The following is a 25,203-nucleotide window of genomic DNA, read 5'->3' as shown; positions in this document are numbered from 1 at the left end:
CCTTCTGAAAAGACCTCCAAAAGTTAGCTATAAATTGAGCTCCTCGGTTTGATATAATAGATACCGGCACACCATGAAGCCTAGCAATCTCCTTGATATACAACTTTGCATAATCTTCAGCCTTGTAAGTTGTCTTAACTGGCAGAAAATGGGCAGATTTTGTAAGTCGATCAACTATCACCCAGATGGAGTCAAACTTATGATAAGAGTGATGTAATCCAATAATGAAGTCCATATTTATCACCTCCCATTTCCAGGTCGGAATCTCTATATTTTGAATCAATCCACCAGGTTTCTGATGCTCGATCTTTACTTGTTGACAATTAGGACACTAGGCTACAAATTCTGCAATAGACTTCTTCATGGTATCCCACTAATACTACTCCTTAACGTTATGATACATCTTTGTCAAGCCGGGATGGATGGAATATCGGGACTGATGAATCTCAATCATAATCTTCTCTCGTAACCCTGCCATATTAGGCACACATAATCGGCCCTGGTATCTCAGTTCCTCGTCTCCTCCAATCTCGAAAGCCGTAATCTTACGATGTTGAATGCCCTCTCTCAATCGTACTAAGGTAGGATCTTCATATTGGTGTGCTTTTACCTCGGCTACCAAAGATGATTCCGATGTATTCTGTACAGTAACACCTCCGTCATCAGAGTCTAATAATCCGATTCTCATATTGTCCAGCTGATGAAGCTCTTTAGTCAACCCATGTCTACCTGCCTCAATGTGTACTAAGCTTCCCATTGACTTACGACTGAGAGTGTCTGCCATAACATTGGCTTTACCGGGGTGATACAATATCTCGACATCATAGTCTTTCAGTAATTCAAGCCACCTACGATGTCTCAAATTCAACTCCTTCTGCTTGAAGATGTATTGTAAACTCTTGTGATCTGTGTAGATTTCAACATGGACATTATATAAGTAGTGTCGCTATATCTTCAAAGCATATATTACTGCATCCAATTCCAAGTCATGAGTCGGGTAATTCTTTTCATGTTTTTTCAGTTGTCTCGATGCATAAGCAATCACCTTCCCACATTGCATCAATACGCACCCCAAACCTATACCTGAGGGATCACAATATACTACATAACTTTCTATTCCTTCTGGGAGAGTGAACACTGGCGCGGATGTCAATCGATTCTTTAGATCCTGAAAACTACGTTCACAAACGTCAGACCACTGGAACTTAGTAGCTTTCTGTGTTAACTTTGTCAATGGTGCTGATATAGAGGAAAACCCTTCTACAAACCGCCTATAATATCCTGCTAGCCCCAGGAAGCTGCAGAATTCTGACGGTGTTGTAGGTCTCGGCCAATTCTTCACTGCATCGATCTTCTGAGTGTCGACACTAATACCCCCGTCAGATATCACATGGCCAAGGAATGCTACTGAGTTCAGTCAGAATTCACATTTGGAGAGCTTAGCATATAAATTACGATCCTGAAGGGTTTGTAATACTATCCGTAAGTGGCCCGCATGTTCCGCCTCCGAACGAGAATACACTAGAATATCATCAATGAATACGATCACGAACACGTCAAGATAGGGTCTGAATACACTATTCATGAGATCCATAAAAGTTGTTGGGGCATTTGTTAGCCTGAATGACATCACCAAGAACTCAAAGTGCCCATATCTTGTTCGAAAGTTCGTCTTCGGAATATCTTTCTCCTTAACCCTCACCTGATGATACCCTGAACGTAAGTCAATCTTGGAGAAATACTTAACACCCTGGAGTTGGTCAAACATGTCGTCAATCCTTGGAAGTATATACTTGTTCTTTATAGTAACCTTATTCAACTGTCGATAATCGATACACATCCTTAACGTCCCATCTTTCTTCCGCACAAACAAGACCGACGCACCCCAAGGTGAAGTGTTAGGCCTAGTGAAGCCCTTATCCAGCAAGTCCTTCAATTGTGTCTTCAACTCTCACAACTCAGCTGGGGCCATCCTGTACGGAGGGATAGAGATCGGCTGAGTGTCAGGTAACACATCAATGTTAAACTCAATCTCCATTTTACAAGGAAGGCCTGGGAGTTCATCTGGGAAAACTTCTAGAAATTCATTAACCACGAGGATTGATTGTAGTGTAGGCGGCTTCTCCTCCACATCTCTAACACGAATGAGATGATAAATGTAACATTTTGAGATCATCCTCCTTGCCTTTAGATATGAAATAAACCTACCTTTCGGTGTAGCAATGTTCCCCTTCCATTTAATAATGGGTTCACCGGGAAACTGAAACCTAGCCATCTTTGTACGACAATCAACGTTTGCATAACATGATGCCAACCAGTCCATTCCCATTATCACATCAAAATCAACCATTTCTAATTCAAATAGGTTCGCCGAGGTTTGACGACTACAAATTATCATTGTGCAACCTCTATATATCCTTCTAGAAATCACAGAATCTCCTATTGGAGTGGATACCGCAAGTGGTTTATTTATTAATTCAGGTTCAATGCCAAACTTATTAGCCACAAATGGTGTAACATATGATAATGTAGATCCCGGATCAATCAGCGCATATACGTCATAAGAAAACACAGACAATATACCTTTGACAACATCAGGAGATGACTCGATATCCTGTCGACCTGCTAGAGCATACATTCGATTTTGTGTATCGCTCGAACTTGGCACTGCACCTCTACCTCTACCACAACATGTCGACTGTTGAAAACCCCGTGTTGGAGGTCGAACTGATGAGGAAGAACCAGAGACAGATCCAGTTGGTTGCACCATACCACCACCTCCTTTGTTAGGACAATCCCACATCATATGGCCAGGCTGTCCGCAAGAATAGCACGCATCGAAACCTCGATGGCACAGTCCAAAGTGGGCCTTGCCGCACTGATCACAACGGGGTATTGGGGGTCTCGTCTGACTATTATCCCTATGATCTTGAGAGCCAGATGCCCGCGAACTTTGACCTGAACCAGAATAGCTAAATCGATCGTACCGAGGCCTTTGAAACTATTTAGGAGTACTAGCTACGGGTGGCGCTGAACGCCTCGAAGATTGGAGCCTAAAGTCACCAGAATACCTTGCGGACCTTGCCCTCTTATGTTGGCCCCTATCTTGCTCCCTATCTGCCATCTGCTCGCGCTTACGATCCTCCAGTGTCTGGGCATAAGCCTGAATAGGGGAAATATCCATGCCCTCCATCAAGGAGGCTGTCGTGCACTCATTTATCAGATGTGGTCCCAACCCGTTCACGAACAGGTGCACCCTATCGCTCATCTCGGCCACCATATGGGGAGCATACCTTGCTAAGGAATCAAACTGCATACTATACTCTCGCACACTCATATTACCTTGCCGAAGGTTCAAGAACTTATCAGCTCTAGCTCGTCGTATCTCAACTGGCAAGTAGTGACGAAGAAAGGCCTCAGAAAAGTCCTTCCACATATCTGGAGGGGCATTCGAACCCCTGGATCTCTCCCAATTATCATACCAGAAAACCGCTAAATCCCGTAATCGATAAGAAGACAACTCTACTGCCTCAGTATCACTAGCGTGCATAACCCATAGTGTACGATGAAATTGATCAATAAAAGTCTGCAGGTCCTCCTTGGGGTCTGATCCGATAAATACTGGAGGGTCTAGATTAATAAAATCACGAACTCTCGCACTAACGGGTCTGTTAGCAACACCGGAATTCTGCATCTGAGCATGAGCAGCTACTAATTTAGTCAATAACTGCATCGCACTCCGCATATCTTGGTCTGTAGTGCCAGACGAAGGAACTGAAGGTGCTGGATCTATCCTAATCTCATCTCGAGGGGGCTAAGTACATGAGGTCTGAGACGACATCTCGCTCTGAGCCTCATTCTGGCCCACTCTAGAAAGAGGAAACTGACTGGTACCCTATCCTGCAGCTGTATCAATCCGTATACGATCCGTCTGCTTTCCAGTCGAAGGCATCGCAGAAAGAAAACAAGGTGAATATTAGAGATGAACACTTATGACTCCGCTCTAACGCACTATCTAGATTCAGAAGGAAGGTAACAACCCTAAATTTCATGTAGCCTCCTGATTATAAATGTGGCGCAGTACACATCCATAATCAAGCATCTACTAGACACGGCTAATAGACAACCCCTAGGACAGACTTGCTCTGATACCAAGTTTGTCACGACCCCAAACTGGAGGGTCATGACTGGTAACACCGGCCATACTTGTCGAGCACCGACGTACATTTTATCTAACCTTTCTTATTATGTGTAAGGTCCAACGAGGTCAACATAAATGATAGACATGAATCACAAACAGCCAACAATGATAGATAACGACATAAACATATATAACATGGGCCGATAAGGCTATCCAAAACTATACATGAGACGACATTTGTCTATGAGCCTCTAAAGAAACATAAGTGCTAGACTATTGTCGGAACAAGGCCCCGACCTACCCATAACGTCTATAACAAAAATGCATATCAAGACCACGGCAAGTCCAGAGAAGGGGTCTCGCCAATAACGTTGAACTGAGCAGTCTACCGTGGTGGGGAAGCTTCATCTACTTTTCTATCAGGACCTGCAACACGACGTGCATCGTCCACAAATAAAAGAGACGTTAGTATGAACAAAGTACTAAGTATGTAAGGCAGGATAACATAATTAAGAACAGTAATGTAAAGAGAGATAGAGAAAATACCACCTGTAACATCTGAGTGCCTCTGAGGGCGACTGACATGAAATGCATGATTTTATATATATATATATATATATATATATATATATATATATATATATATATATATATATGTATATATATGTACCCCTTTGTAGGCATCATCATCATCATATCGTACCCGGCCGTAATAGGCTCGGTAAAAACGTACCCGGCCATCATAAGGCTCGGTAAAACCTAACTGATCAGTGGTTGCACAATAGGTGTCATACCCGACCGACTATAGCGCAAATCGGTAGAGTAAAATAGGTACATACATATAATGTATGCTAGACTTATGGAATCACATTATGATCCTTTCGGAGTGACGTAAGGTCGGCAACCTTCGTATACGTTATTAAAGGATCTAACTTGCCATCATACATATTATAGGATTCAGGGAATACTAACAATATTTGGTACATAAAAATAAGAGAAGCAACATCAATATGAATCTTTCCATAAGAAGGGAAACAGTGTAAGTACTGCTAGCTTCTATGAGTAGAGTATCTTTGGAAGCTCGTCCGTTTATGTTACGCACAATCGGAGCCATGCAAAAGAAAGAAAGGGATAGCCTCACATACCTTGTATATACTGCCCAACCTCAAGCTATGCAAAGGTCACGACTCCTTAGTCTACAATAAGAGAAACGATACTATCGTTATCTTTTAAGCGTCGTAACTATTATATGTCGACCACGACCTATTTTATAATAAAACGGGCAGCACCTCCCCTATTTATATGACTTCCCACAAGTTATTATAGCTAACAACAACCAATATACGCTCGTATATAATAGCTTTATACACTTTCTTCTTTCAAATTCACAAAGTATAATACTAACAACACAACTCCACCATCAACTAAAAACTACCGCTATGCCAACACTATCGCCAAGCAATCAAAGAGCGACAAGCTCCCGAGGCTCTATACAATGGTGTACTCTACACCCGACCTTCTTTTAACAACAACCAAGCTCTACACGAGCTACCACACCACCACCAATTTCCATACCATATGAAAGGAGCCCATAACCTATTTATACAATTATTATGACTTGAACTCACGGCTTTCGATCACCGTCCCGCGGGTTCTCAATAATTATATGCCTTAAAATAAAACTTACCTTAACCAAATGTATGAAAATATAGAGAAGCTGTACGTAGAAGGAAACTTTGAGCACTTCACTGCTTTAGGGAAAAAGGGATGAGCAAGATAGAGTTTCTCTCACGTAGTTGCTGGAGTGTAAATATATGTATCTAACGATTCCCCCTTTTCCAATGATAAAGTGTCTTAAACACTATGTACATAGAGGATATGTTCGGCTGAAATACATCCCATCACCAAACTATTATAAAAGTCTATTTCTTAGTGTAGAAGAAGTCAAAGTATATATATATATATATAGAAGAAGTGTATTTATATATATATATATATTGAAATGATTTGTCCTACCAACTCCACTACTTTCTAATTGAGTAAAATATCATCACCTGTCACGTAGCACTAGGAAGTCTCTTAAACAGATTACTATAACTACTTTGATAAAATACTTTATTCCAAAAAAAGTTAGTACCTATCTAGTAAAATAAGTAGCTAATGTTATTTACAAACTTATCTATTAATTGGTAATTATTATATTTGGTAATAAAATAAATATGTTAATATTTTATAAAGGTTAGGACATTGATTAAAAAAAATATATCATATCAAATTCTAATTTTTCCCAACATAATATCAAAATACAAATTTTTCTACTATAAGTTCTTAAAACGATAAAAAAATAACTTTCTCACTTTATGAGAAAATAATTTCTATTTTTCTAATAAAGAAAAATCTCATTTATAAACTTCCGCATATCATGTACTTAATTTAATGCATATGAGAAAAGTAAAAATAACAATAACTACATAAAAACAAACTTATCAAATCTTTACTAAAATGTTGTCAAAATTACGAGATCTTTATTAATACTGTCATAAATTTTCTATAACCACATTAGAAACCTTAATCCCTTCAAGTTTATATGGATTTACTACGACGTATCCTAACGCCCAAATGCAGTATGTTACATGATCACATCTAAAAAATCATCTTTTCCTCTATGAAATCGTTGTGTTTTTCAAGAGAAACGGCCAACGGCCTAAGTGGGTGCAACTTCCTTTTTTTTTAAATTATTGTTTCATCATGTGCAAATTTCTTTGTTCGTATTTTAATTTTTCTTATCTGTATTATAATTTTACATTCTTTTTTTATATAAGGAGAAACATCCGAACAAGATTTAAATAAAAACATACTTAGATATGCATATATTAAATAAAGACATTTATTATTCTGTTAAAAAGAACACAAATTTCTTAAACTTCTTAAGCTTTTTAGAAAATCAAAGAGATAATTGATTAAGAAATACATATCAACTTTACATATACAAATTAATCACTTTGTAGATGTAGGGACAATTATCCTTCCATGACAAACTTGTAACATACATAGTGTTGAAGGTATGAAAATTAGTGTCATTAAAAATGCTTAATATTTCTGATTTTATTCATTTTTTACAAATATATTTTTAGTGGTCGCGCCAAGCACGGACAAATAAACTAGTTTGATCATAAACGGCACATACCTGATTTAGCAGTTATAAATGCAACATATAAATTGCATTTGTAATGCCACTAATAACACAGAAGGCGAGATTCGTCTAATGCGAGTTATAAGTCGCATTCTGGGATGCAATTTATAATCGCTGACCAAATCGCATTTCTGCAGAGCTCAATAAAAATGCTCCACCGGCCTGGACTCGAACTTGAAATGTGTTCGTTGAGATGAAGGCCTAACATTGTGGCGGGTATTTGCAAACCAACACCGGCGACAACTCCGGTGACAAGTGCCGGGTTTTTTTTGCTCTCAGCAGCTTTGTTCCTCGTCGTCGTTTTTTGTCGTCATGTCAGTAGAAATCAAACTTTCCCGATCCAGTCGCATCTATCGCCCTAATGTACACGAAATTATGCAAATTATAAATAAGAAAAGTAAGTATTTTTCTTGTACTTCAGTTATTGTTAACGAAATAAACTGCAATTTTCAGGAAGCAGTGGAAGGCAAAATCGTAACGAAGCTCTCTTCTTCGATTTCTCACCAAGGCATTCGACTCAATGTCAACCCTTCAGTCAACTTGCAGGTTCTTATTCCTCATATACTTTTTTGATTTCGGTACAATACATATTGAAAGAAATTCAGTCTTATGCTTTAGCTTATTCATATGTTAAAATTAAAAAGTTGACATTCAGGTTAGAGGAGGATCAGCGGGAGTTATTGAATCTATTTATGGCGTTATTAAGCCTATTCCAATACTGTAAGCATGCTTGCTTAATCTGTGCTCTAGAAAGTTTTATTTGGGTTTTTCTAATTGGTTGACCATTTCCTGTTCTTTCGGGGGAATTGTAGGAATAAGACTGTTGAGGTCCTAAAATCTGGTAAGATCAGCTCAGGTACTACAGAGGTATGTTTTTGCTGTCTTATGCTCTCCCCCTCCCCCCCCCCCCCCCCGCGCGCGCAAAAATAGGTGCTTCCTATCTGGTAGCACATGCCAAGGTTTGAGTTTTCCCCTCAAAGAAAATTGCTGATATGAGAACTAGAAGAAGAAGGGAGTTATGCAAAAAAAAATAGAAAACTCAGCATTCGCACATGGTTAAGTGAAAATGCTTGTGTGGTACTTGGTTGTGGTCTAACACTCTATGACGCGTTTTCTATCTCTCAAGTAGTTCACCTTTTTAAGAATAAACTGCTGATATCTGGGTCAACTGGACGATAAAGGTTCCTCTATTCGTCCCTTACCCCCAATATTTTGTCCAAAAAAGAAACAAGAATCCCCTTAATTGTTCCTTATCAAAAAAAGAATCACCTTAAATTGTTCCGGTGGTCGGTGATGTCAGAAAAGAAGTAGTTATAAACAGCAGTAGAGAAACAAAAATCCCCCAGGAATCAGGGGAAATCAAATCAATTCCTCGTCTACCAGCTAAACAAGGCAGTAGTATTACGCGTCATTGCTGATACTTATCAGCAAACGTACAGTCTTAGGGAGATTTGGGCTTTGAAAGTGACATAATGATTCAAGGAAGTCTGTGAAAGCGAAGGAGGAATCTTCAGAATATTACACTTGAGGCACAAATTTAAAAGATTAGGTCCAGTGAAAAAATGCTCGATCAGTGAAATGCAACTCTTTCATTGCTATGTTCTATATGACTCTATATTTAGTTATAAACTATTCTTCTTGAGCCATTCATTGTGGTTGTTTTTTCCTTTTGCTTACTACTTTCGAGTCCCTGATTATTCTTTTTGTTGCCTCCGCAGATTCCATTTTCTTTCATGTTGAAAGATCCAGGAGAAGAACCTTTGGAAAAACTTTATGAAACATATCATGGTGGGGACATTAGCATTCAGGTAAATTTTGACAGGAATTTGCTGTGTCCTATAACAATCTGTTTCAGCTTTCTTGTTTTGATGTTTATTTTATACCAATGTAGTATCTGGCATCTGTAGACATTTCGAGAGGATACTTACACAAGTCTCTATCTGCCACAGTGGAGTTCATAATTGAAAGTGAAAAGGGTCTGGACCTGATCTCTCTTTCTTCCTTGTCTTTTGTATGGTTTGTCTATATGTTCTCATGTACATGAACAGCACTAAATCGACCTTCCTATAATGTCTAATTCAGAGAATCTTCCAGAGAAACCTATTTCTCCTGAAGTGGTCATGTTTTATATCACCCAAGACACACAGAGGCATTCACTACTTCCAGAGCTAAAATCAGGTCACACTTGTTTCTTTTCTTCTTCTATTTTGGATAAGTAATCAGGTTCACTTGGGCAAAATACATAGTTTACCCATCAAACTTCCACCGAAATCCCTGTTACACACATTTTTTTCACGGGTAATCTTTTACACACCCAACCTTTTAAAAATGTGTCGAAAATACACCTCTTCAGTACTTGACCACTTTTTTCTCATCAAGTGTATTCACGCACCAATAGTAACGTGACACGTGTTATTGACTTCAAAAAACTTGAATTTACAATTATATCCATCTTCTTCATCTTCCCCAAGCTGTACCACCATGGCTGCCCCCCCTCCCCCACCACCCAAAGTGAGTAATTTTGTACTAGCAACCATGAACCTTTATTTTTAATTTTAATTTTCAAATTATTAGGATAACATTGAATTTCTGTCAACACTACCAATTAAATATTTTCCCTAAAATTCCTTGTATTTGTATCTTCCCTCTTTCAAATTAACCAACAGATTATATAGTTTGGGTACCAAAATTGCTTACACCAACAACAGTAAAAACAAAAAAGAACCAAGAACCCAAAATTCCCAACCCATCAATGGCTGAAATGGAAGAAACTCCACAGACCCAATTAGAACCCACAAATTCTCACGAAACACATATGAAGAACTTCACGAATTTTCCCTTCAGCATTTGGCCACCCAGGTAGCTCAACCGTGACACCGTTATTCAGCGATTCCTATGTTGAATATGAAACTCTGATTTCTTTTTTATCCTCCTTTAAATCTTGGCAAAAATATTTGGTGGTATGGTGGTAGAAGAAGGCAATGGTGCAGTAATGGAAAAAGATGGAAAAGAATGGTGGACTTTTTATTCTAAAAAATGAAGAAAAAGATTTAGAAACATGAAAATATGAAAAGGCTGGACAAGTGCCGTCAAAATGAGCCTTTAGACACAGAATTTGAATTGTCCACTCGCCTCTTATGTGTGAAAAACACGCGAGTGACACGTAATCAAAAAGGTGTGTTTTCGACACACTTTTAAAAGGTTGGGTGTGTAAAAGATTACCCGTGAAAAAAAAGTGTGTAACAGGAATTTCGGTGCAAGTTTGATGGGTAAACTATGTATTTTGCCGGTTCACTTGTTATAGATCAGCAAATTCATTTCCGAACAGGCAAACAGATTCTTATTAAATTGCACATTTGCATTTATATCTAAACCTGGATACAATTAGGAGAGTAGGTTTGTATAACCTCTTGCTCATCCCAAAAGTTGGCAGAAACATAAAAAAGAAGAAAACATCTTTTAACAAAGTTTGTCGTAATGCCCAAACCTAAGGAAACTTGGTGGATTATGATATGGATAACTACATAGTAAGGTGTTGTTTGATTTCCCATTTAAAATCGTATTTAATGAGTGTTTGTTGGAGGACAAGAAAATGCCTGTTAAGCTCTGAACTGTATTTGGGCATTCGGTTCCAAAATGGGATGGCCGTATTGAACTCCATGTTATACTCACCATTTTCTATCCACTTATATAGGTTCCGTAGGAGGAGGATAACTAGAACCATTGTATGAATCAGATGAATGATGCGCCCAAAAAGTATTTTGCAGTGAATATCCTAGAAATCTGTGTGCTTTTTGGAATTGGGAAATGTGGATTTTCAAGAAAAGAATCATAAGATATGACTTGACATAATGTTCAATAGGACTTTTATCGTTCTTAATCTTAGTTAACCTGTGGAATAGTAAAATCCCATGATAATTTATAAATCAATCCCGGAAGAACACCCTTGTTGATTTTATGCTTCGCGTCCATTATCATGCCTTGATATGTGGCACATTAATAGAAGACAGACTAACAGTTGGATGGTTGCAACTTTTATTGTGAATAGGGGGATTCAGGGTAAGCGGTAAAATATGCACATTATGTTCTTTGTCGGATCCTATTGAAGGTGAGCTAACTGTTGAAGCATCTGCTGTTCCTATCCAATCCATTGACATGCACTTGCTGCGAGTGGAGTCAATTTTGGTCGGGGAAAAGATAGCAACTGAATCTTCTCTGATACAGACAACTCAGGTATGGACTGCTCCTGTGTTTCCAAGAAATTCTTTATACCATGTTATTTTACTGATATTGTACAGGAAACTTGTCTTGTTTATTAGATAGCTGATGGGGATGTATGTCGAGGCTTGGCTCTTCCCATCTACAGTATTCTTCCCCGCCTTTTGACTTGTCCGTCAATCTTTGCTGGGTATGTGTTTGATCGAACTTACATCTTTCTTGTTTACAAATTCCCAAGATTCTTGTCTGCTAGGACCTTTGTGGCCTTTCAAAAGTATCATCTCGTTGGTACATAGTACATAAATGTAATGGAGAGCATGATGGATTCCAAAGACCTTTGTGGCCTTTCAAAAGTATCATCTCGTTGGTACATAGTACATAAATGTAATGGAGAGCATGATGGATTCCAAATCATGCTTGCAAATGAGTCAGTTCCAGATTTAAATTGCTCTTCTAGACCATACCGAGGACGAGTGCGTTCGTTCATTTATGCATAGCTTCCCCTGCTCATATTACCGACTGCAGGCCTCTATCTCATGTTACCCAAAGCAGATTTTACTGGAAACTTTCTGATAATTAGATATTAACAAAAAGAGAGTTGGCCCAATGTATTTCAATCCATAGAAGTTGCTCCTTTTGTGTTTTTATTTGAAGATGGTTCTTGTGAGGAACACATGGAAACTGATATTTTTATGGGGGTATTTGTGAAACTTTCAACAGAAATCTATGACCGAAGGCTAGGAAAGTTTTCTTTTTGGTTTGTTTGACATGCTTGCCTTATCATTACATGTGGGGATTATCTTTCTGCTCTTACCATTATACTAGTTGCCAAATGGCTGATATAATCATCTTTGCAGTCCATTTTCCCTAGAGTTCAAAGTTACCATTGTAATAACATTTCAGTCAGAGCAATCGAAGTTGCATCCAAAATCCAATTTCAAAACTCTTAGATCATGGGTGAGCATCTCTGTATCTGTGTCAATAGTTGCACATATGTACTGTGTCTAAAGTCGTCAACCTCATCTGTAGCACGCAGCAGAAAGTGTTCCCCTTGAACTGATTCGGACAAAGTGAGATGCTGGGTCAGGTAATTATCTGAGAGTTCTGTTGAATTGCGTATTCTGACTTAGGCATCTTGATACAACTTGTATTAGTCCTGCACATATTTGTTATTAGCACCTTGCAATGTTGTTAATAATATATAAATATAGCCTTCTTAAATATGTTCCAGGGATGCTGAAGTTTTTGCGTATGTAAATGGGTGAAAACTCGCTTACTGATATTGGCTTAGGCGCCCAGAGGATAGAATTCTGTGTGCGATCTTTCACCTGGAAGATGACTATCAAGTTCATTTGCTCAATGTTGTGGCCATGAAACTGTGTTCCTGTTCTACAAGTGCAAAATTTCCAGGAGATACTGCAAGGGAGAATTACAGTTTTCGATGGACAAGTGGGGATGTGTAGATATGGGATGTGAAGATGAGTTTGTAGAAAGTACAAGAACTTCCTACTTTTTGTTTCTTTATGTGCACTAGCTGTTACTACTCTACGAGAAAAGATTGCTGTACACTCGGGAGCAAAATTGCCAACTGGTTTCTTGCAAGAGAAAAGAAGCTTCACAGAGTTCTGAACCTCATCTATATGTCTTCCATATTAGGTTATATAAAGTGTAGATACATAATTCTTCTGAGGTATGATACGTACCATCTTTCTCATCGATCTAATTCAATAGAACAAGGTATTGATGAAATGCAGTATAAACATTCTGAAATCACGTGAGCAGTACTGCAGTTGGAAACGTGAAGATGGTCTTCTGTTAATCAATGACCAGAAAATCTAGTGCAAAGACCTAGTTTCTCTAAATTTATTGTTTTTTATGTCCAAAACTCAATTCTAACCCACTCCATTTAAGAGGAAAAGGGGTAGATGAGCGAGTCCATTATCCATCGATGCCATTGACCCTTGGGGATTCCTCGATTGTCCAAAAAAAACAAAAAACAAGATAGAAACTTAAAAATGAAGAATACTGACTCCTTGGCAATTAGCCGCGTGATTAAATTTAAAAATTTGAGAGGTGCTCACCATTCAATTAAATATTTGTAAAAGATGCTAGTTTATGTTGTTTGCCAGATTTATTAATAGAAACACCAGGGAAATACTAAGAACAGAGCTAAAATTTAACAGCCGCAAATATGACGACATGTCATTCACTCATCAAGAAAACCCCTCAAAAGTCTACAGAATTCAGAGCCTTAGTTTTCTCCTGATACTCAGACTTAAAAAACATTTTCATCTTAGTTCTTCTAGCAAATAGGACGCAGACTTCACAAGCTAACGGAGTACCTTTATTTAGTGTATTTTCTCTTCAAAAAATCCTAATAGCAATCTATTCAACTGAAAATTCATACAGCATGTTGTGAATGTACTTGTCACCAGGCTGAACAATAACAGAGGGGAAGTTTGGTGTGTTGACAGCATTTGGAAATCCTTGCGTCTCTAAACAGACTCCTGCATGCTTGTTATACACAGCTCCACCTTTACCAACAACTCCATTCACATAGTTTGCAGTGTAAAACTGCATGCCAGGAGCATTGGTCCATAAATTGAGAACTCTGGAGCTCTTAGGATCCTTGATTTTTGCAGCATGCTTCAAGCCGTCTTTCACGTCTACACAGTCGAGCACGTAATTATGGTCATACCCTAAGCCAACTTGCTGGATATCACGGCCGATCTGCTTTTCAGCAGTGAAATCAAATGGAGTTCCTTTCACAGGCAATATTTCTCCGGTTGGGATTGTGTTCTGATCAACAGGAGTAATATGATTTGCCCATATCTGGGCTGTGTTATCAAGAATATCTCCTGAATTATGGCCACCAAGGTTCCAATAGGTGTGCTGGGCTAAACTAACAGGAGTCGGCTTATTTGCAGGCACAGCTTCCATGTCAAGTCTGAGTGTCGTCTTAGAGGTAAGTGTGTAAGTTGCAGTTACAGAAAGATCTCCTGGGTAACCTATATAACAAGGCAATCAGAGAGTAAGTCTTGTGTGCCTTAGTGATATAGGCAAGAGAGAGAGAGAGACCTTCTTCTCCATCACGACTATGATACTTAAAGGTAATTGATGGATGTTTGCCCTCCTTGTGTTCAGCAACCTCCCACACAACCTTGTCAAAACCCTTGTGCCCACCTTTGACGAAAAAATAGTAGAGCATTAAGAGTACAAGCAAAAGACAATAAAGCTATTGAATTACCAAAGACTTGCTTTGACTGGCTAAATGGAATATATCAATACTTTTTGTTTAGCAGGAAGTTTCAAGTACACAGAAAGTCTCTTTTCTTATAAATATCACTTGCTGAAAATTACCATTACAATATCATTAGTGAGTCATTGTTTATAAACATCTTTCTCAAAGTGAGAAACATTCCTGCTAATCACAATCAGCAGACATATGGAAGGAAGAGAGACAGGAACACATGACCATATATTCGCTAAGAGTAAAACAATTCGTTTTGAGAATTTGTCACCCCATGAAGGCACTTCACTTCCTGAAATTGGTGAAGCTCACAAATGCTTGTACATCTATCCATTCATAAGAGGTCACGATTGTTCTAATTACAGAACACCAAGTAGGCCAAATTGCCAGGTCGACTAGTATTGAAATGTGAAAGATTATAAATTCTGATAGGAAGGAATTTTGTCAACAGAATATCATTTAGCACGAGCAGATTTAACAGCAAACATTGAGTGAAACAAGAAAATTTTAAACAATGGACTACTCAGAAATTTATAACATGTCCACTCCAACACCTTGTACCGGGGCATCATCAATGATCATCTAGCATATAAAGATCAAATTTTGGACACAGCGACATAAAATTATACTAGTAATTTGGACACAATTGACTTAGCCAATAGAGAAAACAAGTATACAGAGTTGAAAATTAAGTCCAACTCTGAGATGGTTACGAAAAAAGTAAGCAGGATCTTACCATGGAGGCTATTTGGTGGCTTATTGATGGGTAAAGTGTAATCAACTCCATTCAGAGAGAACTTGCCCTCCTTAATCCTGTTTGCCACTCGACCCACAATGCAACCAAAGAACGGAGCTAAACCTTTCTGGATTAGACAATTCAACAATTCACAAAAGAAAAAGGAAAGAAAAAACTCAAAGGATCAACGTCATTGTTAACTGAAACAGATGCAAATCGTTCTATAACAAAAACACAAAGATCAAGGCATGAAACAAATGGTTTTTTTTTTTTCTTTGGGGGGGGGGGGGGGCAAAGAAAAAAAATCATATAGAATTCAACTCGCCTGGTATGGCTCGACGGTATCAAATCCAAGAACCACATCACCCAAATTCCCTACAAAAGATCCAATTAAAAAGAGAATCAAGTATCAGTATAAAAGAAAATTGAAAACAAAAAAAGATCTGATTTTTATGTATAATATCAAGAAGAATTGAAATATCAAAGGAGAATTTTTAGAAGAAAAAAAAGGTACCATCTTTATCTGGTACAGACAAGGAGAGAATGGTGCAACCCAAATTGGAGACTTTAACTTGCATGCTCCCATTGTTGAGTTCGAAGATTTTGGGTTCTGCCATTACTGTAAAAGATTAAGGTTTTTTTGGTACTTGAATGAGTAATTTTTGCTGACAACTAAAACTGAAAGAGGTGTATATAAGGGACAAAAGATCCAGAGAAGCAGAGGTTTAAGATTGCTGGAATCTGTCGATGGTCTTATTTTCCCTTTTTTCTCCTTCGTTTTGCCCGTATGTATTAACTTAAAGTAGTGGCGACATGAGGACAAAATAGTAATTTTAAACATTAATTACGTCAGTATCTTTTGCAAGCGTTTTTGGAAGATAAGATCAATTTTTTTGATTCTTATGGTATTTATCCATTTAATCAAGTAGATTTATAACGTTTCATGGATTTTGAGATATAAAGAGATCTTCTATTGAGGGATTACCTCTTTGATTTGCTCTAATAACGTTTTTTCCAAATTTAATGTTATAAAATATAACTCAAAGTAACAATATGAAACAAAGAAAAACAAGCTAAGAGATATATAGAGAAAGAGAGAAGAGATTCTTATTTCTTCTTCAATTGTGTATATTTTCTTATCTATTACAAGGCCTTTATATATGTATGAAAAGTGAAGAAAATATGTCATTGAATATGTCATTAAACATAGAAAATATGTCATTAAATATGTCATTAAGCATTTGAGATGAATATCATGGAGGAAGAGTAGACATCCACCATAATTTGATATTTCTTATAACACTCCCCCTTGGATGTCCATAGACAATGTGCCTCGTTAAAACCTTACTAGAGAAAAAAAAATCCTAATGAAGGAAAAAGAGTACACATGTTTAGAAATACGCTTTTTGGTTGCCTCATTAAAAACCTTGCAAGGAAAACCCAGTGGGACAAAACCTTGTAAGGGAAAAAGAGTACACCGCATATTAACTTCTCCATATCGGGACTGCAATCATTGCCATAAAATAAGCCCATATCGGTAGTCCCTTTTAGATATCGCAATATGTGTTTGATTCCATTCTAGTTTGTCATTGTAGGATCATAGCTATATCTTGCTAAGACATTAACTGAAAAAGTTATGTCAGGCCTTGTAGTGTTAGCAAGATACATTAGTGCACCAATTGCACTAAGATATGGTATTTCAGGACCAAGAAGCTCTTCATTCTTTTCTTGAGGTCGGAACGGGTCCTTATTCACATAAAGTGATTGAACAACCATCAGAGTACTTAATGGATGTGCTCCATCCATGTAAAACCGTTTTAATATATTTTCTATGTAGGCAGATTGATGAACAAAAATTACGTTTGCCAAATGTTCAATTTGCAAACCAAGACATAATTTTGTCTTCCCGAGATCTTTCATCTCGAATTCCTTCTTTAAATAATCAATTGCCTTTTGGAGTTCTGTAGGAGTTCCAATAAATTTTATGTCATCGACATGTACGGTAAGTACAACAAACTCCGATGTTTTCTTTATAAAAACACATGGACAAATGACATCATTTATATAACCTTCCTTTAATAAATATTCACTAAGGCGGTTATACTACATTCTTCCTTATTGCTTTAGACCATACAAAGATCTTTGCAATTTGATTGAAAATATTTTCCTGGACTTTGAATTATGTGCGTCAGGCATTTTAAATCCCTCGAAAATTTTTATGTATATCTCATTATCAAGTGAGTTATAAAGGTAGGTTGTAACCACATCCATTAAATGCATGTCAAGCTTTTCATGGACAGCAAGACTAATGAGATAACGAAACATTATAGCATCCATAACAAGAGAATACGTCTCTTCATAATCGACACCAGGCCTTTGTGAAAATCCTTGTGCAACATGGCGTGCCTTATATCTTTGTACCTCATTTTTCTCATTTCTTTTACGTATAAAGACCCATTTATAGCCAACAGGTTTAACACCATTAGGTGTTTGGACTACAAACCCAAAAATTTCACGTTTCGCAAGTGAATCCAACTCAGATTGGATTGCTTCTTGCCATTTTGGCCAATCACGTCTTTGTCGACATTCTACAACAGATTGAGGTTCAAGATCCTCATTATCTTGTATAATGCTAGATTCAACATTGTATTCAATGACATAATCCACCACTATATTCAATCGATTCAAATTTGTCTCAATATCGATTGGATTTATTGATAATTCCTTATTTTCTTGAGTTTCAGGCTCATCGATATCCTCATGAATCTCATGATTTGTTAAATCATGGGTTTCTGTATGAGACTCTTTCGTAGTGTCATCTTGATCATTTATTTTCCTTTTTCCAGGATTTCGATCCATAAAACCCAATGGTCTGCCACGCTTTAGGTGTGCTTTTGACTCATTAGCTATAACATTAGAAGATTGTCCAACAGGGACATCAATACGGATTGGAACATTCTTCGTAGGGATATATGATTTCGTTATCCTTTTTAGATCCGTAAATGCATCTGGCATTTGATTTGCTATTTTCTGTAAACGGATAATCTTTTGCACACCTTTTTCACAAATAGAGGCATGCAGATCAAGATGAGATAATGATGTTTTTTTTCAAAAACTTTCACGTTTGGTTTCACCAATTTCTCCCCCTAATTTTGGAAAAAATGCCTCATCGAATCGACAATCTGCAAATCAAGCAGTGAACAAATCTCCCGTTAATGTTTTAAGGTAGCGAATAATGGAGGGCGATTCAAACCCGACATATATTCCTAACCATCTTTAGGGACCCATCATGGTACGATATGGAGGTGCTACAGGCACATATACAGCGCATCCAAAAATTCTTAGATGAGACATATTAGGTTCATGACCCAAAACTAATTACATCGGGGAATATTTATGATAATTTGTCGGTCTGAGATGAATTAGCATTGCTGCATGAAAAATGGCATGACCCCAAACTGAAGTGGTTAACTTGGTTTTCAGGAGTAATGGTCTTGCTATCAATTGCAGACGTTTTGTAATGACCCAATTGGTTATTTTAACTTTTAAAACCCCGTTCCCTAAAATAAAACTTCTCATAGGTGCTTGTAATGATTTATGACTTGCGGGGATGGTTGGTTCGGGATTTGGAAGTGTTTGGGGGTGAAAACGGAACACTTGATTTCTTAAGTTGGCCTTAAAGTGTTAAGTTTGACTTCGGTCAACATTTTGAGAAAACGATCCCGAAATAGAATTTTGATAATTCCAACAGCTCCGTATGGTGATTTTGGACTTAAGAGCATATTCGGAATTTTATTTGAAAGTCCGTAGCTAAATTAGACTTGAAATGGCTAAAAACAAGAATTTAAGCTTGGAAGTTTGACCGATGAGTTGACTTTTTGATACCGGAGTCGGAATCCAGTTCCAAAATTTTTTATAGCTCCGTTATATAATTTATGACTTGTGTGTAAAATTTGAGGTCAATCGGAGTTGATTTGTAGGTTCCGACATCGAATGTAGAAGTTAAAAATTCTTAATTTCATTAAGCTTGAATTGGGGTATGATTCATGGTTTTAACGTTGTTTGATGTGATTTAGAGGTTCGACTAAGTTCGTATGATATTTTAGGACTTGTTTCTATATCTGGTTGAGGTCCCGAGGGCCTCGGGTGAGTTTCGGATGGTTAACGGGTCAAAAGTTGGACTTAAAAAGCTGCTGCAATTTTCCCTTCTGCTGTATATTCTGGGCTGTGATCGAGCCCCAGATCGAACCCAGATATCGAGCCCACGATCGAGGCCTGAGTCGAAGCTAGGGACGGCCACGATCGAAGGCAAGGCTCGAGGGCCATGATCGAAGGCAAGGCTCGAGGGCCAGGATCAAGACCCAAGATCGAACTTGATCGAGGCCATGATCATGTCCCAGGCTCGAGGCCTGATCGAGGCCATGACCATCTCCCTTGATCGAGCTCCCAAGATCGAGCTCCCTGAGATCGAGCTCCCCTGATCGAGCTCCTTGATCGAGCTCCCAAGATCGAGCTCCCTGAGATCGAGCTCCCGAGACTGAGCTCCCCTGATCGAGCTCCTTGATCGAACTGGACAGAGCTGTAAGTTATAAAAACAGAGGACATTCGTCCCATTTTCCATTTTTGACGAACTTGAGCTTGAGCAGAGGCGACTTTTGACAGATTTTCAAGGGAAAAATATTGGGGTAAGTGATTCTAACTCAGATTTGGTCTAGATATACAAGTATATCATTGTTTTCACCATAAATTAGTGTTTTGAGATTTAAATTTAGGAAATTTTTAGAAATCTTATAGAAACGAATTTTTGAGATTTCGGTATCGATTCAGAGTCGGATTTGAGTGAAACTGGTATGGTTGGACTCGTAATTGAATGGGTTGTCGGATTTCAAAACCTTTGCCAGATTCCGAGACATGGGCCCCACGGACGAATTTTTAATTAATTTTGGGATTTTTATTAAAAATACACTATTTCCTTATAGAATTGATTCGTATAATTTTTAGTAATTGTATCGAATTATTTTGGCTAGATTCGAGCCAGACAGAGTTGGATAATCGTGAAAAAGGCCTTATAGTAGATTGAATTGGAGCAAGACGAGGTAAGTCTCTTGTCTAATCTTGTGAGAGGGAAATTACCTCATAAGTGATTAAAATTAAATAATTGTTGCTAACTGTGGGGGGCTACGTACGCACGAGGCGACGAGAGTCCGTGCGTAGCTACTATTAATGGTAAAGTCCGGGTAGTTTAGGACTCAAAGCATGCCTTACTTGTGTAAATTATATTCTTTGATTATTTAATATTAATTGATATATATGAATATATTGTGAATTGTTAGATAAAGATATAAAAGGATGGAAATATCATAAGCTTGATTTTCTGTTTAAATTAATTAATTGTTAAAAGAAATTATTCTCATCCCGAATTTATCTTATAATAAATATACTCTCCTACGGAAGCACATAAGAAAATGTCCTCCTTTCTTGTAGAGCGGGCCGAACGCCTCGGCAGGATAGATGCATCTATGGATCACGCCACACGTCCCTCGGCAGTGTACACAACACTCTGGATCGGGTCGTACGTCCTCGGCAGAAATCGTGCTTAATAATAATAATTACACGATACTTTAATAATTTATTTCAGCTTGTGAAACTAATTAATAAATTGGAAAATCTTTGAAATTTAATGAATTATTATTCTTGCTTGTTAAGGAATTAATTATTACTCCTGTAATGAGATTTAATTGTAAATTAGAAATTATTTGAATTGAAGGAATTTAATTAATATATTGAGAATTGTTACATTTGAAGGAATTTGATTATTTTCGCTGATTAAATAAATTATTGTAAATTCTGTAAATCACGCTGATTTAAATATCTTAATTTTATTTCAGTTATTATTATTGACCCATAGTGAGTGTCAAAGTCGGCCATCTCGTCTTTACCACTTCGAGATTAGGCTTGATACTTACTGGGTATACGTTGTATACGTACTCATACTACACTTGCTGCACGTTTTGTGCAGGATCTGAGACAGGTACTAGTGGAGGACCTATCATCACATACCCACGTCATCCCGAGGCATAGTGGTGAGTTACTTTTCTGAGCCGTTCTACAGCTACCAGTATCTCTTCTTATAATTACATTCTGTCTATTTCATTTCAGACAGTATTTGAAGTTTTGTATAATCTACTAGATGCTCATGCACTTGTGACACCAGGTCTTGGCACACACACATTAGTAGAGTTTGGGTTTATATTTTCTTGGTTTTAAATTTTATCAATGTATGCTTAATTTATTAGTTGGCTTGCCTAGCTGTAGTGTTGGGCGCCATCACGACCTACAGGTGAAATTGGGTCGTGGCAACATAGTATCAGAGCTCTAGATTCACGTAGGTCTCACAAGTTATGAGCAGACCTAATAGAGTCTTGCGGATCGGTACGGAGACGTCTGCACTTATCTTCGAGAGGCTATAGGGTGTTAGGAAATTACCTTTCTTCACATTCCATCGTGCAATTAATGTAGCACTAAAAATCCTTCTCTTATTTTCTCACAGATGGTGAGAACACGCTCGAATGAAGTTCCAGACCAGGGAAGATCTACTCCCCCAGTAGAGGTCGAGGGAGGGGTCCAGCCCATGGTAGAGGGCGAGGATGTCCCAGGACTATTCCAGTTATGCCGCCAGTGGATCCAACAAAGAATCCCATTATTGAAGAGCAGGGTGAGGTGCCTGTGGCAGAGCCATCTCCGGTGGACTTCATATCTGCACCGGGATTTCAGGATGTCATGGGTCGTATGCTGCGATTCATGGACAATATGACTCAGGCCAGTTTATTTCTGGCAGACCCAGCCACATCTCAGGCAGGCGGGGGAGCACAGACCCCTACCGCGTAGGCTCATGGACAGGCAACTGCTGTATATCAGACCCAGGGTGCACTACCCGTGGGTGGGTCCCAGCCAGTGGCAGCAGCTACACCAGAGCCCAGGCCAGCTATAGCCACCGATCCTCAGAAACTATTGGACAGATGGACTAGACTACATCCTCCTGTCTTCGGGGGTGAGCGACATGAGGATCCACATGATTTCATTGATCGTTGCAAGGATAGACTGTACAACATGAGGATATTGGAATCCCACGGGGTTGATTTCGCTACTTTTCAGCTAGAGGGTAGAGCCCGTAGATGGTGGCAGTCTTACGCTCTTGGCAGACCAGCAGATTCTCCTCCCATGAATTGGGACAGGTTCACTCGTATCTTCTTGGACAGGTATATTCCACCCTCCCAGAGGGAAGAGTTGCGGTTTCAGTTTGAGCAGCTCCAGCAGGGTCAGATGTCAGTAACTGATTAGGAGGCGAGGTTTTCTGAATTATCTCGCCATGCACTAATGATACTCCTTACTGAGGCAGAGAGAGTGCGAAGGTTTGTAGCCGGTTTACATACTGGTATTCAGGCCACTATGGCTCGAGAGGTTGAGATGGGTACTTCTTATGAGCGAGTTGTGGAGATAGCCTGGAGGATTGAGGCTGTACGTCAGCGGAGTCGAGAGTAGATTATGAGAGATAAGCGGTTCAGGTACTCTAGAGAGTTCAGAGGTGCTCTGTCCAGGGGTAGAGGTCAGTTCGTGAGGGGGCAGTCTATCAGAACCCCATATCCATCACCACCACTTCCTCGAGATGCTCCAGTGCGACCTTATCTCAGTGCTATCCCAGAGAGTTCTTACCGCCCACCAGCTATTCAGGGTCCTCCCAGTGGGTATTCACGTCCCCAGGGCCAGACACTTAGTCAACAGCCCATCGCACCGAAGAGTTGTTACGAGTGCGGGGATCCCAGTCACATGCGGAGGTTTTGCCCCAGGCTTCGGGTAGACCAGAACAACAGGGTCAGCAGCCTATGCTTACCGGACCAGTTGCTCCACCAGTAGTCCGACCACCCAGAGGTGGAGGACAGGTGGGTAGGGTCCGTCCTAGAGGTGGAGGTCAGCCAGGCGGAGGCCAGACAGTTGGCGCTCCAGCTCAGTTCTATGCTTTTCCGGCTAGACCAGATGTAGAGGCCTCAGATGCCGTGATTACAGGTATTATTTCTATTGTGGCAGAGATGCCTCAGTATTATTTGATCCAGGATCTATGTATTCATATGTGTCATCTCTATTTGCTCCATTCCTAGGTGTTTCTCGTGAGTCCTTGAGTACTCTTGTTTATGTGTCCACTCCTGTGCCGATTCTGTTATTGTGAACCGGATCTACCGGTCCTGTATTATTACATTCTGTTGTTATGAAACTAGAGCAGATCTCCTATTGCTTGAGATGACCGATTTTGAAATTATTTTGGTTATGGACTGGTTATCTCCATATCATGCTATTCTAGATTGTCATGCCACGACTGTTACCTTGGCTATTCCAGCATTTCCTAAGCTAGAGTGGAAGGGTTCGCCTGTTAGTTTATTTAATTGAGTTATTTCCTTTATAAAGGCTCAACACATGATTAAGAAGGGTTGTTTGGCTTATCTAGCCTATGTTCGGGATACTACTGCAGAGACTCCGGCTATTGATTCAGTGCTTGTAGTTCGGGAGTTCCCCGATGTATTTCCGTAAGATCTTCCAGGTATGCCACCTGATCGTGATATTGATTTCTGTATTGGCTTGGCTTCAGATACCCAGCCTATATCTATCCCACTGTATCGCATGGCTCCGAAAGAATTGAAAGAATTGAAAGAACAGCTTGAAGAGTTACTAGCCAAAGGGTTTGTCAGACCGAGTGCATTGCCTTGGGGTGCACCAGTATTATTTATGAAAAATAAGGATGGAACAATGCGTATGTGTATTGATTATCACCAATTGAACAAAGTCATTATTAAGAACAAGTACCTGTTGCCGCGTATTGATGATCTATTTGACCAGTTGCAGGGTGATAGGGTATTCTCTAAGATCGACTTGATGTCGGGGTACCATCAATTGAAGATTCGGGATTCAGATGTTCCGAAGATTGCTTTTCGGACTAGATATGGTCATTATGAGTTTTTGTTTATGTCCTTCGGTTTAACTAATGCCACGGCAACGTTTATGGATCTGATGAACAGAGTATTCATGCCATATATTGATTCGTTTGTCGTTGTCTTCATTGATGATATCTTAATCTATTCGCGCAGTAAGGAGGAACATGAGCAGCATATGAGATTAGTGCTTCAGACATTGCAGGAACAAAAGCTATATGCTAAGTTCTCTAAATGTGAGTTTTGGCTAGAGTCTGTAGCATTTTTGGGACATATTATATCGGGCGAAGGTATTAAAGTTGATCCCAAAAAGATTGAGGCAGTTCAGAATTGGCATCGTCCCACTTCGGCGACTGAGATCAGGAGTTTTCTGGGTTTAGCAGGTTATTATCGTCGGTTCGTGGAAGGTTTTTCATCTATAGCAGCACCTTTGACAAAATTAACCTAGAAGGGTGTTCAGTTCCGATGGTCCAACGATTGTGAGTCAAGCTTTCAGAAGCTCAAGACAGCACTGACTACAGCACCCGCGTTAGTGTTACCATATAGTTCGGGAATATATACAGTGTATTGCGACGCATCATGCGTTGGCTTGGGTTGTGTATTGATGGAGGAAAGGCGAGTTATTGCATATGCTTCACGTCAGCTGAAGCCCCACGAGAAGAGTTATCCAGTACATGATTTGGA

The 25,203-nt window shown here is 39.0% G+C and overlaps 3 protein-coding genes across 6 annotated transcripts; 1 reads left to right on the top strand and 2 right to left on the bottom strand.

Moving 5' to 3' along the window:
- Window positions 1–1,951: 1,951 nt before the first annotated feature.
- Window positions 1,952–2,803, bottom strand: LOC138908547 (uncharacterized). The gene has a single exon (XM_070199225.1). It carries the CDS (start codon window positions 2,801–2,803, stop codon window positions 1,952–1,954), a length of 852 nt encoding a protein of 283 aa, XP_070055326.1.
- A 4,704-nt stretch (window positions 2,804–7,507) lies between these two features.
- Window positions 7,508–13,268, top strand: LOC104112519 (uncharacterized). 4 transcript variants are annotated; one of them, XM_070197698.1, is made up of 12 exons: window positions 7,508–7,697; window positions 7,788–7,880; window positions 7,990–8,054; window positions 8,147–8,201; window positions 9,053–9,142; window positions 9,226–9,310; window positions 9,429–9,512; window positions 11,383–11,567; window positions 11,654–11,742; window positions 12,410–12,509; window positions 12,582–12,639; window positions 12,784–13,187. In XM_070197698.1, exons 1-11 carry the CDS (start codon window positions 7,647–7,649, stop codon window positions 12,624–12,626), a joined length of 942 nt encoding a protein of 313 aa, XP_070053799.1. In that variant the 5' UTR covers window positions 7,508–7,646; the 3' UTR covers window positions 12,627–12,639; window positions 12,784–13,187. The 4 variants fall into 4 exon arrangements, with proteins under 4 accessions (XP_070053799.1, XP_070053797.1, XP_070053798.1 ...); XM_070197696.1 differs by having other exon boundaries at window positions 9,417–9,512; XM_070197697.1 differs by having other exon boundaries at window positions 9,417–9,512; window positions 12,582–12,635; window positions 12,781–12,955.
- A 454-nt stretch (window positions 13,269–13,722) lies between these two features.
- On the bottom strand, window positions 13,723–16,293 carry LOC104112518 (uncharacterized). Its single transcript, XM_009622460.4, has 5 exons — window positions 16,053–16,293; window positions 15,864–15,913; window positions 15,539–15,665; window positions 14,631–14,735; window positions 13,723–14,560 (listed from the first exon to the last, which is right to left on the bottom strand). The coding sequence occupies exons 1-5, from the start codon at window positions 16,153–16,155 to the stop codon at window positions 13,938–13,940; spliced, it is 1,008 nt and encodes a 335-aa protein (XP_009620755.1). The 5' UTR covers window positions 16,156–16,293; the 3' UTR covers window positions 13,723–13,937.
- Window positions 16,294–25,203: the final 8,910 nt, after the last annotated feature.

The sequence above is a fragment of the Nicotiana tomentosiformis genome, chromosome 3, assembly GCF_000390325.3.
Source record: "Nicotiana tomentosiformis chromosome 3, ASM39032v3, whole genome shotgun sequence".
NCBI classification, from domain to species: Eukaryota; Viridiplantae; Streptophyta; class Magnoliopsida; order Solanales; family Solanaceae; genus Nicotiana; species Nicotiana tomentosiformis.
Note: the sequence above shows the minus strand (reverse complement) of the source record. Positions and strands in the feature narration are given on the sequence as shown.

Bases quoted from the DNA above. Each gene is read 5' to 3' on its own strand.
- LOC104112519 (XM_070197696.1), top strand. From the start codon at position 7,647: ATGTCAGTAGAAATCAAACTTTCCCGATCCAGTCGCATCTATCGCCCT. The intron at 9,513-11,382 runs GTCACACTTGTT...TATTGTGAATAG, and splicing joins ACTTCCAGAGCTAAAATCAG to GGGGATTCAGGGTAAGCGGT. The intron at 11,568-11,653 runs GTATGGACTGCT...CTTGTTTATTAG, and splicing joins CTCTGATACAGACAACTCAG to ATAGCTGATGGGGATGTATG.
- LOC138908547 (XM_070199225.1), bottom strand. From the start codon at position 2,803: ATGTGGGATTGTCCTAACAAAGGAGGTGGTGGTATGGTGCAACCAACT.
- LOC104112518 (XM_009622460.4), bottom strand. From the start codon at position 16,155: ATGGCAGAACCCAAAATCTTCGAACTCAACAATGGGAGCATGCAAGTT. The intron at 15,914-16,052 runs GTACCTTTTTTT...GATCTTTTGTAG, and splicing joins GTCTGTACCAGATAAAGATG to GGAATTTGGGTGATGTGGTT. The intron at 15,666-15,863 runs GCGAGTTGAATT...TGTCTAATCCAG, and splicing joins ATACCGTCGAGCCATACCAG to AAAGGTTTAGCTCCGTTCTT.